Here is a 13123-nt window from a genome sequence, read left to right as displayed (position 1 = left end):
CTACAGGACCTCCTGATTCAACCCCTTCACACCCAGCACGACCGTAACCAAGACTGTGCATGTTCTACAGGACCTCCTGATTCAACCCCCTCACACCCAGGACAGGCATAACCAAGACTGTGCATGTTCTACAGGACCTCCCGATTCAACCCCTTCACACCCAGGACAGGCGTAACCAAGACTGTGCATGTTCTACAGGACCTCCTAATTCAACCCCCTCACACCCAGGACAGGCATAACCAAGACTGTGCATGTTCTACAGGACCTCCTGATTCAACCCCTTCACACCCAGCACGACCGTAACCAAGACTGTGCATGTTCTACAGGACCTCCTGATTCAACCCCCTCACACCCAGCACGACCGTAACCAAGACTGTGCATGTTCTACAGGACCTCCTGATTCAACCCCTTCACACCCAGCACGACCGTAACCAAGACTGTGCATGTTCTACAGGACCTCCTAATTCAACCCCCTCACACCCAGAACAGGCATAACCAAGACTGTGCATGTTCTACAGAACCTCCTGATTCAACCCTTTCACACCCAGCACGACCGTAACCAACACTGTGCATGTTCTACAGGACCTCCTAATTCAACCCCCTCACACCCAGAACAGGCATAACCAAGACTGTGCATGTTCTACAGGACCTCCTGATTCAACCCCTTCACACCCAGCACGACCGTAACCAAGACTGTGCATGTTCTACAGGACCTCCTGATTCAACCCCCTCACACCCAGAACAGGCATAACCAAGACTGTGCATGTTCTACAGAACCTCCTGATTCAACCCTTTCACACCCAGCACGACCGTAACCAAGACTGTGCATGTTCTACAGGACCTCCTAATTCAACCCCCTCACACCCAGAACAGGCATAACCAAGACTGTGCATGTTCTACAGGACCTCCTGATTCAACCCCTTCACACCCAGCACAGGCGTAACCAAGACTGTGCATGTTCTACAGGACCTCCTGATTCAACCCCTTCACACCCAGGACAGGCATAACCAAGACTGTGCATGTTCTACAGAACCTCCTGATTCAACCCTTTCACACCCAGCACGACCGTAACCAAGACTGTGCATGTTCTACAGGACCTCCTGATTCAACCCCTTCACACCCAGCACGACCGTAACCAAGACTGTGCATGTTCTACAGGACCTCCCGATTCAACCCCTTCACACCCAGGACAGGCGTAACCAAGACTGTGCATGTTCTACAGGACCTCCTGATTCAACCCCTTCACACCCAGCACGACCGTAACCAAGACTGTGCATGTTCTACAGGACCTCCTGATTCAACCCCTTCACACCCAGCACAACCGTAACCAAGACTGTGCATGTTCTACAGGACCTCCTGATTCAACCCCTTCACACCCAGCACGGCCGTAACCAAGACTGTGCATGTTCTACAGGACCTCCTGATTCAACCCCTTCACACCCAGCACGAACCGTAACCAAGACTGTGCATGTTCTACACCTCCTGATTCAACCCTTTCACACAGGACCGTAACCCTGCGCATGTTCTACAGGACCTCCTGATTCAACCCCTTCACACCCAGCACGACCGTAACCAAGACTGTGCATGTTCTACAGGACCTCCTGATTCAACCCCTTCACACCCAGCACGACCGTAACCAAGACTGTGCATGTTCTACAGGACCTCCTGATTCAACCCCTTCACACCCAGCATGACCGTAACCAAGACTGTGCATGTTCTACAGGACCTCCTGATTCAACCCCCTCACACCCAGAACAGGCATAACCAAGACTGTGCATGTTCTACAGGACCTCCTGATTCAACCCCTTCACACCCAGCACGACCGTAACCAAGACTGTGCATGTTCTACAGGACCTCCTAATTCAACCCCCTCACACCCAGGACAGGCATAACCAAGACTGTGCATGTTCTACAGGACCTCCTGATTCAACCCCTTCACACCCAGCACGACCGTAACCAAGACTGTGCATGTTCTACAGGACCTCCTGATTCAACCCCCTCACACCCAGGACAGGCGTAACCAAGACTGTGCATGTTCTACAGGACCTCCTGATTCAACCCCTTCACACTGTGCATGTTCCAGGACCTCCTGATTCAACCCCTTCACACCCAGGACCGTAACCAAGACTGTGCATGTTCTACAGGACCTCCTGATTCAACCCTTTCACACCCAGCACGACCGTAACCAAGACTGTGCATGTTCTACAGGACCTCCTGATTCAACCCCTTCACACCCAGCACGACCGTAACCAAGACTGTGCATGTTCTACAGGACCTCCTGATTCAACCCCTTCACACCCAGCACGACCGTAACCAAGACTGTGCATGTTCTACAGGACCTCCTGATTCAACCCCTTCACACCCAGCACGACCGTAACCAAGACTGTGCATGTTCTACAGGACCTCCTGATTCAACCCCCTCACACCCAGAACAGGCATAACCAAGACTGTGCATGTTCTACAGGACCTCCTGATTCAACCCCTTCACACCCAGCACGACCGTAACCAAGACTGTGCATGTTCTACAGGACCTCCTAATTCAACCCCCTCACACCCAGGACAGGCATAACCAAGACTGTGCATGTTCTACAGGACCTCCTGATTCAACCCCTTCACACCCAGCACGACCGTAACCAAGACTGTGCATGTTCTACAGGACCTCCTGATTCAACCCCCTCACACCCAGGACAGGCATAACCAAGACTGTGCATGTTCTACAGGACCTCCTGATTCAACCCCTTCACACCCAGCACGACCGTAACCAAGACTGTGCATGTTCTACAGGACCTCCTGATTCAACCCCTTCACACCCAACACGACCGTAACCAAGACTGTGCATGTTCTACAGGACCTCCTGATTCAACCCCTTCACACCCAGCACGACCATAACCAAGACTGTGCATGTTCTACAGGACCTCCTGATTCAACCCCTTCACACCCAGCATGACCGTAACCAAAACTGTGCATGTTCTACAGGACCTCCTGATTCAACCCCTTCACACCCAGCACGACCGTAACCAAGACTGTGCATGTTCTACAGGACCTCCTGATTCAACCCCTTCACACCCAGCACGACCGTAACCAAGACTGTGCATGTTCTACAGGACCTCCTGATTCAACCCCTTCACACCCAGCACGACCGTAACCAAGACTGTGCATGTTCTACAGGACCTCCTGATTCAACCCCTTCACACCCAGCACGAGCGTAACCAAGACTGTGCATGTTCTACAGGACCTCCTGATTCAACCCCTTCACACCCAGCATGACCGTAACCAAGACTGTGCATGTTCTACAGGCCCTCCTGATTTAGCCCCCTCACACCCAGGACAGGCATAACCAAGACTGTGCATGTTCTACAGGACCTCCTGATTCAACCCCTTCACACCCAGATTAAATCTCAGTTGCATATGTATTCAACCCCTTTGCTACTGCAGCCCTAAATCAGCTCAGGTGCAAATGATTTGTTTGAAAGGTCACAAAATTAGTGAAATGGTTTCAACCTGTGTGTACTCAAAGTGGTTTAACTTGTAGATAATTTCCCTCAGATATATAAAGACTTTCAAGCTGCAACTCACACTGTGATCCAACAAAGCAACAATGAAGACCAAAGAGCTTTCAAAACAAGTCAGGGATAAAGTGGTAGAGAGGCACAGAGCAGGAGAAGGGTACAAGAATATTTCAAAAAGGCGCTGATTATTCCTCTCAGCACAGTGAAGTCCACCATTAAGAGGTAGAAGATGCATCATACTACCAGACACTACCCAGATCAGGTCGCCCTCCCAAACTTGAGCAGCCGGGCAAGCAGGAAACTGGTTTGGTATGTCACTCTGAAGCCAACAATAACCGTGAGAGATCTGCAGAGTTCTGTGTCTGAGATGGGAGTCAGTGTTCTCACATCGACAATAAGCCGGTCCTTACACAAAGCTGGCCTGAATGGAGGGGTGGCAAGAAAGAAGCCATTACTCAAAAGGCCTCACTTTAGAGCATGTATGGAGTTTGCAAAAAAGCATGTAGATGATACTGCAGACAAGTGAAAAAAGATTTTGTGGTCAGACGAGACAAAAATTGAACTTTTCAGTCTAAATTCCAAGCACTACATCTGGCGCAAGCCCAACACTGCACAACACCCAGTCAACACCATCCCTACTGTGAAGCATGGTGGTGGCAGCATTATGTTATGGGGATGCTTCTCTTCAGCAGGGACTGGGAAGCTTGTCAGGATAGAGGGGAGAATGGATGGTACAAAGTACAGATGGATCCTTGAGGAAAACCTGTTTGAGTCAGCGACGACTCTGAAACTGGGAAGGAAATTCACATTTCAGCAGGGCAATGACCTGAAGCACAAAGCCACACTGGAGTGGTTGAACAAGAAGAGAATTCATTTTCTTGAGTGGCCCAGTTAAATTTCTGACTTGAATCCAATCGAAAATTTATGGCGAGACTTGAGGATTGCAGCCCATCGACGATCCCCAACAAACCTATTGGAACTGGAGCAATTTTCCCATAAAGAATGGGCAAATGCCACCATCCTACTGTGCAAAGCTAATAGAGACCTATCCAAAGACTCATAGCAGTAATTGTACAGTTTTTAGTAGGGGGTGAATACTTCTGCAAACCACTGTATATCGATTCATGTTTTCTATCATAGTATTTTACAGCAATTTAATGGGTAAAAATAAAAATGAATAATTTGTGGTACACTCATTTTTACACCTGGAGTTGAAGCGTCTAATCTGGGTATGTCAATGTCTCAGAGCTGAAGCACAACGAAACTGAAAGATGAATAGACACCTGGTTCCCTGCTGCGGCTTGCTGCATGTTAAGGCATGCCTATCTGTACATGTTCCTACTTGGAACTACTTTAAGCGCAGGGGTCAACACATGTAACCAGGGCCAGATTACAGGGCATGTGTCTAGGGCACTGGAACCAAAGATGGAACAGGAATCAAGCCCACTCTCTCCCCTCTCCCCTTCACTCACCCGGAACAGCTGGGGTGCGAAGGCCTGTGGTTTCCACAGCACTGCAATCACCGTGCCTCCAAACGGGTCACAGAAAAACAATGCCAGCTCTTCAAAGGCATCCTGAGAAAGAAAACACAACAGTCATCAGCACCAGCCACTGCACCACACTGTTATATTATATACCCTATGACAGCTCCATTCAATGTGTAACAACTTGCACAGTAAATATTTCATTTTTGGCCATCGCTTGTGGGCAAAATTCCCCTCCTAGACACTCTTAAGATGCACAAGTGTGCTCCCCCCCCCTCCCAATCAGGGCTACAGAGTTTTAAAATAGCCGTGGTGCACAGAGGGAAGAGGTGAACAATACTATATGAAGCATTCAGGGGACTGTTCATTGCCACCTGGGGTGCACACATTCCTCCATCAGCAAATAAGAACGAGTTATCTGACCAAGATCAGTACATAGCTCACAATTAGAGAAGGAAGCGACAGTGATAAGCCTTAGTCACAACAGGAAGAGAGAGAGGGTAATCTGCCTGCAGATTGAGGACAATAGAAATCATGTGTTTTAAGGAGTGGCGCATGCTATTTCTTTTTTTTAACACATGCAATGGGGCGAATGACCAGGAGACCGGGGGTTCAGTTTAGTGCTGGCTGGTCCCCAGGGCTGTGTGACAGGGAAGCAATCAAGGGATGTCTGGGAGTCTGGACAGATAAATATTTGCAGCCATAATGATGGGTAATTGTAAATCACCATCGGAGATAATGCAGCTTCTTCGCTGTGACACAGAACTCTCGAGAGGTCTTCTCCCGTAATATAAACATTGAGACGTGTACTAAAGCATCAGAGTCATGCCAATGTGAGGGCACCTCAATCATGCTGAATTGTTACGACAGGAAAAGCTTTAGGGGTCGTGCCGAAGACTCACATCTGCTACACGCTTTGGAAAACTGCTTTTCAATTGACTAAGGGGGTGATCTGAGTACATAAGAACATAAGAAAATGTACCAACGAGAAGAGGCCATTCAGCACATCAGTGCTCGTCCTTTTCCAGCAGCTGACCGATCTCAAAACGTTTTTCAATTTGGGTCCTACAGGATCCCAGTGATTCAGCATCAACGACATGACTAGGTAACCCATTCCATCTCCTCACCACTCTGTGTGAACAGTTTCCTTCCCTCTGTCCCAAGTCCACGTCCTGGTTTCTGTGTTGCATTTAATGTATTGGCTAGAGTTAAGTGCGCGTGCTCAGTCGGTCTGCGTGCTCAGTCAGTCTGTGTGCTCAGTCAATCTGTGCGCTCAGTCAGTGTGCTCAGTCGGTCTGCGCGCTCAGTGCTCAGTCAGTGCACTCAGTCAGCCTGCGTGCTCAGTGCTCAGTCAGTCTGTGTGCTCAGTCAATCTGTGCACTCAGTCAGTCTGTGCGCTCAGTAGGCGTGCGTGTTCAGTAGGCGTGCGTGCTGTATAGGCTGTGTTGGTGCTGGGGAATGTTTGTTTTGCAGTTGGAGTGTGGGTTTGTCCAATCGTATTTTGCGCATTCTTTTCATCCACGAGTGCACTGAGAAAAAAAGAAGATACAGCAGCACACCCTGGCAACCTAAATGCGTACATTGACTTGTACAATATGTCATTATTCTTCGTAGCTCATACCTTTAACTCTAGAACCGCCACGGCAGTCACTTTGAAGGTTTTCACTTTTAAAATTTCAATTACTATGTGTGCGTGAAAGATACGCGGTCGTCCATTCTCGACTTTTCCTAAATACACGTATTAAATATCCTGATGGCGTTTGAAAGGCGAGATCGCAAAAATAAAAAAAATTATAATCCCCTTTACCTACAACCGCCAGAGCCGTCACTTTGACTGCCTTTTACAGTCGTATGTTTTTATTTTCAACATAACCTGCAATATTCAATTTTATTTTTATATACAAGCCTGCTGTTCTCTACTAGACCTGCCAACCTTTAATTCCTTCATTTTATACAATGAATGCATCGGGGAAAATATCAGTAGGAGAGATTTCATCTTGAAGCCACAGCGCCTCGGCAAAAACACTTTGATCGAGTATAGCCGCGGTGGTTTTGGGCAGGAGTGTGGCCGCGGTGGTTCTAGTGTCAAGCCCTAGGATTTAATTGGTTGATCATCGTTGGCCTCTCTCCAGGGACACAATGTCCCTTTGGTATTGTGGGGAGCAAAACTGGACACAAATGCGGTCTCCGCCGCGTATTATACAGCCTCTTCATAACCTCCTTGGATTGGTATTGTACACTTTTGGCTATATATCTAAGCATTCTGTTTCAATTGCTTTCCTGCACTGTGTGGTTGCTGATAGCGATGAGACTATCACGTCACCAGGGTCTTTCTCTTGGCGAGCCTGTTCTAGTTCTGTCTGCCACATTTGCTATTTACATCCTACATGTAACATATGGCCGCAGAGCACACAGACAGCCAGCCAGCCAGCCAGACACCAAGAGAGACAGCACAGACGCCCAGCCACAGATACACCCAAACGTACTCTCAGCTCGCTCAGGTAGCAGGCGACGGGGTTGAAGTCGACGACGGGCATGTTACCCGAGCCCCCTGCCGCCCCGCTCGGCAGCGCCCCCCTGCTGAAGACAATGCGTGGCGTGTCAACGGCCTGTGCATGCAGAGGAACCTGCTTGGGGTTCAGGTGAATCAGCACATCGTAGATATCCAGGGGGGGACGCAGCACCATCTGCAGGATGGGAGGGAGACAGCAAGCACAGAAAATGTCAATACTGAGCACTGAAATCTACCTTGATTGCATTAACCAATTACTTTCAGTTGACTTATGCATATTAGCTGCAGGCATTTCTAACAATTGTGTTTGTTTTGCCTGACACCATTTTAATGGGGTTTCAAGCATTTCCACACAGTCCTGTTCTCCCCACCTTGACATCTTGCGGCTGAGTTGGGTCCTTCAGCTGCATCTCCAGGACCCGCAGGCTCTCTGCAGCCAGAACGATCAGCCTTTGCAGGATCTGAAAGGAAAGCGCCCCCCAGAAGAAAGATTAGCACCGCACATCCTGACACACAGACACCATGCTGATGGGATTAAAAATGACATCAATGAAGAGCACACCGTCGGAGACACAGAGCATGTGAAATTTACCCAGGGCAGAACTCAAGATTCATCAACCTATCAAGGCATTTGCTCAGGGCAGACAGAATAGGTAAACACACACACAAGAGATACCATTCACGCTGTACTGGGAAGGGGGGGAAGAGACCAGTCAGGCTGTTCGGGGGAGGGGGGTGAAGGTGAGAAAGAAAGACCTTGTACGGGGGGGAGGAGAGACCAGTCAGTATGTACTGAGGGGGGGTGGGGGAGAGACCAGTCAGGTTGTACTGGGAGGGATAGTGCGAGAGACCAGGACCAGCCTGGGTGTACTGGGAGGGCGAGAGACCCCTTTTACCTGCACTGACGGCCCCTCTTTGGTCCAGACTGAGTTCTTCTTGTCTTTGGGGGTGGCAATGAACATGACAGGCAGCGAGGAGCGGGAGGCGATAAAATCATTTTTAATCTCCGTGATTTCCGTGGCTGTGGGATGAGAAAGAGAGGTGCGCCATGTCAATGCAAAGGCTATTACACAGTAAAAAAAAAAAAGAGAGGACTATATGACAATCTTTATCTATCGGCTGGGAGAAATTACTTGATTCATCTGTTCTACCAAACAAAAAAATGTGTCAACCGACAGCAGATGTTTTTACAAATTGCACTAGAACATATTCAGAATAGTGTAAGATGAACTACAGCCCTTTATTGCTCAACATAAAATACATCAATCCTGTGAGAGCATTTGCATCCAAATCCCCAGCACTTTCATATGCTTTATCACACTTTGCTATGCTTTCACTATGATAAACTTTTATAAGGGACAGACGTGTAGTCCTTTAGTGTAGATTGCAGGGCGTGCTGCTTAGTCTCCTGAAGGCTAACCCACTCAGATTATTTTTAACACTGGTCAAACATTACTCACCATCTTCCTACTTCTTGGTCTTTGCGCAATGAGACAGGCTGGGTTACGAGTTTCCCAGTGTTCGCAGCACATTCAGGGAACTAGTCACCTCCCTTTACATGGTAGTATGACTAAAGTTTTTAGCATAACTCAATTCCCCAGACTAACAATTCTATTAGGGTTACTGTCCCCCTGAAACAATGCACCAACGCAGGCACTATATGTTTTGATTGCTGGAACGCTGTCAGATGCACAGAGGCAGCGTCAGTCAGCTGCGCAGGGGAGGCGGGGTCTCACCTGTGATGTCACCGTTGAGGTTCACAATGAGAGGGTCGTTCCTCCAGTCAAATGAGGCGAGCAGGTGAAGGAAGCGCAGGAATCCCACCTGCGGGGAGCTGCACAAATAGAGAGAGGGTGGGGTTACAGTAGCTCCCAGAATCCACTGCTTGAACCCGCCCTTGTAGTGAATAACCTCTATCGCTCTAATAATCAAGCTCCAGCTGTGAAACATGAAAATGTTTTTCCAGATCCAGGAACCTCATAAAATAGATTCTATACAAACCCTGTAGCTTTACAGGGATGGAAAGAAGACTCCTACGCAGAGCAGTCTGAGCCATTCCTGGTTTCAATAAGAGTTTAATATGACACACCTGAGCCCGTTACCTGTACACTGTGGATAACCACACTCGCACAAACCTGGAATGGTTGAAACTGCTGTCCAATTTCCACCCCTGCTTTCATATTTAATGTATTGTACAGTACTGTTCTGCAAATGCCAGATATTGAGGGCTGAACAGTATTCAGCCTTCTCATTTCCAGCCAGCGGTCAGCTAAATTGCCATCTACTTTTCCAGGTAAGCCACCTAAACTATTTAGTTATTTAAAGAAATATATATATATTTATATATATTATATATATATATATATATATTTTTTTTTTACAGTGTTCATATGTTCCTGTTAATAGTATTCAAACTGTTTATTTTGTTCCAGTAAAATAACAGCAACTTGCACAATTCATTGTAAGTCGAGTAAAACACCTCTTCTCTGAGGGCACTGTGTTACCCGACTTATGTTTCCACAGAGACCCTAAATCGGGACGCACCAATCAGTTGGCGATGAAGCCTGAACCATGAATTATCAAATCAATCATCCATTTACACTTTTTACCCAAGAAAACAAATGACAGTGGAGGCGAGTAATGCCACAACTTACTGCTATTCAAACATTCAGTAGCTGTAATCTTACACGCTGACTCTTCGTTTTGAAAGCACGTTCTCTCATTGCCATCAAAACTAGGGTTACCTCATATCCAGAGTAACAAACTGGAATCTCCAACCCCCCCTGCCCCCCACGAGTTGCTTTTTTGCTCAGAACCACGTCACTGTTATTTCAGTACATGCCAGACATGAAGACCCCCATACCCCCCTGCCTTCTACTTAGGATCTCTAGCCCAGTACTTTAAATGAAAATGAAAAGACTGCCTGCATTGTTTATTTTACAGAATCTTCAGCACAAATCGCTGCATCTTTGCCCATATTCTGCTCCAACTCGTGCAAAGCAATGCTGCCTCACTGTAATCCATCTCAAAATGAGGCTGCTCTGCAGACACCTCTATGGCCAAATTACTGCGCAGCAAAAAGTGCTCCTCAAATTACTGCGCAGCAAAAAGTGCTCCTCAAATTACTGCGCAGCAAAAAGTGCTCCTCAAATTACTGCGCAGCAAAAAGTGTTCCTCTGCAGAAGCATCGACACTGATCACAACCAGGAGGGTAGCAGTGTGGCACCCCTCCTGTCCTCCTATGCCCTGTTACCTGGGCGCTATGTGGGGCGCGGGCTGCAGGAACAGAGATGCTGCCAGCAGGTCCAGGCTCTCCTCGCTCAGGCTGGCGCTCAGGAGGTGCGCACCGATCCACCGCTTTGCCAGCCGGGCCGTGGCACCAAACACAGAGTGCTGCTGCTGCAGCCTGGAGCAGAGACACAGAGACACACACGCCTGTAAATCATTCCCATAGAAAAAGAGTAATAAAGCATGTGAAAGCACGGTAAAGACCAGAGAGAGGCAAGGTAAAGCATATTGATAAACACGGCAAACTACAGTAAATGCATAGTATAACTGGGAAAAGCACAGTTCTCTATTAATCTTCAATAGTTCTTATGTTGTTGAGAACAGTTGTGTTAGCGCTCCCCCTAGTGTTGGCTGCATACCCGTGCAGTGTACTGGTGAGGTAGGGTCGGTGCACCGTCTCCAGCTCCAGCCGCAGAGCCTCCTCGTTGTCCCGGTAACGCACCATCCCCTCAGGGGTCAGCGTCTCCCTCAGGATCTGAAGCTCCCGGTGATAGGCCACCTGCACGCGGAACACCAGCCCGTCCTGCAACACAGAGAGCAAACAGAAGTACATTAGAACCAGGGATGGGCTCCTATTGCACAGCAGTATCACTCACTGCAGGCTTTAATACAAGCTTGATGAGACACAGTGTACAGGTAACAAGCTCAGGTCGGTCTTATTAAACTCACAGTGAAACCACGTATCGATCAAACTGCTATGCAATGGGAGTTTTATTTCCATATTACAGTTCTCCCAGGAGTAATACACATATAGTCCTGCATCAAAATGACCTATCAAAAGAAAGGAGAGGAACCCTATTCTGTTCGGTCGAATATTCGCTATTAATTTTAGTCATTTGTTTAGTCATTTGCTTATGTCTTATGAACGAATACTTACACGCTTCTTTTTACCAGCAAATACAATTCAAGCATTGTTTGTTTTAATATTCCAGAAATCTCTCGAGAGGTGCTCCTCAAACTGTGATAATACCGGGCAGCGTGAGGTGATGCAGCAGTGTTACAGATTCCGTCCCGTTCTTGATAATAATAATAAAAATAATAAACTTTAATTTTGTAAAGAGCCCTTAAAAGCAGTCATCCCAGAGCGCTTCACAATTGATAGTACGGCAATAAATAAAAAGGTTATGCATAAAAGAAACACAAGGAGATAAAACAATCATAAAAAACATAAAAAATGCCTTTAAAATTAATTTAAAAACACTCAAAAGAAGCGGAGTCCCTGATCTCTAGTGGAATAGAGTTCCATAATTTGGGGGCATAGCAGCAGAAGGCCCTGTCGCCCATAGAGCACAGGCGAGCAGGCGGGACACACAGCAGTCTGAGATCAGCAGAGTGGAGGTTGAGAGTGGGAGACTAAAAAGATAACAGAAGTCGGAGCTAGCCCATGAAGAGCCTTAATTTTAAAATCAATTCTAAACCTGATAGGCAGCCAGTGCAAGGCCTCCAAGACAGGAGTGATGTGATCTCGAGCGGGACAGAGACAAAATTGTGGCTGCAGAATTTTGAACCAATTGAATTTTAGTGAGGATGCTATTAGACACCCCAGTGAGCAGGGTGTACTGTAAATCGGTCCTGGAGAAAACAAAAGCATGAACCAGTTTTTCAGCTGCACGTACAGAAAGCATGGGATGCAGTCTGGCAATATTTCTAAGGTGAAAAAAAGAAGCCTTGACAGTATTCAGCACATGCGATTCAAAAGTTAACCCGGGATCGAAAATCACACCCAGATTTTTCATCTCAGATCTGAACTCACGCATGGTTCCATCAACAGACAGATTTACAGTACTGGTTTTACCCAGCTGGCGGGGGGTACCGAACAGCATTACCTCAGTCTTGTCACAGTTAAGGTGTAAAAAATGTTGCGAAATCCCATTTTTTATATCAGAGATACAGGCAGAGGCAGCAACATTGATATCAGGTTTAGAATTAATATAGATTTGAGTATCATCTGTGTAAAAATGATAGTATATGCCATGAGACCTTAAAATGTGGCCGAGGGGAAACACAAATACCAAATAACAGGGGGCTGAGGATGATCAGATATTCCTAAATCTAAGTTACTCATGAAAGACGCCCAAGGACAGTTAGTGATAATTAAAGGGATAGCAAAGGCCGGGCCACACATACAGAGCAGCAGAACTAACACAGCCCGCAGTGACATCGACAAGCCACAAGAAAACACCCAGCCAGCACCCAGCTCACCCGACAAGCAGGAAAGAGCACCTCTCTAGAGAACGATCAGCAGAGATAACACTGCAGACAGGCAGGTGGAGGCAATCGACAGACAGGCAATCACGTCAGGCAGGTAACACACAGCAGCAGCGGTGTAG

The 13123-nt window shown here is 47.4% G+C and overlaps 1 protein-coding gene across 1 annotated transcript in view; it reads right to left on the bottom strand.

The window, feature by feature from the left end:
* LOC121327397 (nucleolar protein 6-like) overlaps positions 1-13123 on the bottom strand; it is a 55748-nt gene that overhangs the window by 5636 nt on the left and 36989 nt on the right. Inside the window, 7 exon segments of the mRNA XM_041271432.1 lie at positions 4982-5083; positions 7480-7680; positions 7877-7966; positions 8402-8526; positions 9242-9339; positions 10759-10911; positions 11153-11316. Coding sequence (XP_041127366.1) covers positions 4982-5083; positions 7480-7680; positions 7877-7966; positions 8402-8526; positions 9242-9339; positions 10759-10911; positions 11153-11316 — 933 coding nt within the window.

The sequence above is a fragment of the Polyodon spathula genome, chromosome 2 (assembly GCF_017654505.1).
Source record: "Polyodon spathula isolate WHYD16114869_AA chromosome 2, ASM1765450v1, whole genome shotgun sequence".
In the NCBI taxonomy this organism is placed as follows: domain Eukaryota; kingdom Metazoa; phylum Chordata; class Actinopteri; order Acipenseriformes; family Polyodontidae; genus Polyodon; species Polyodon spathula.
The sequence above is the reverse complement of the archived record's forward strand: the minus strand, read 5'-3'. Positions and strand labels throughout refer to the sequence as shown.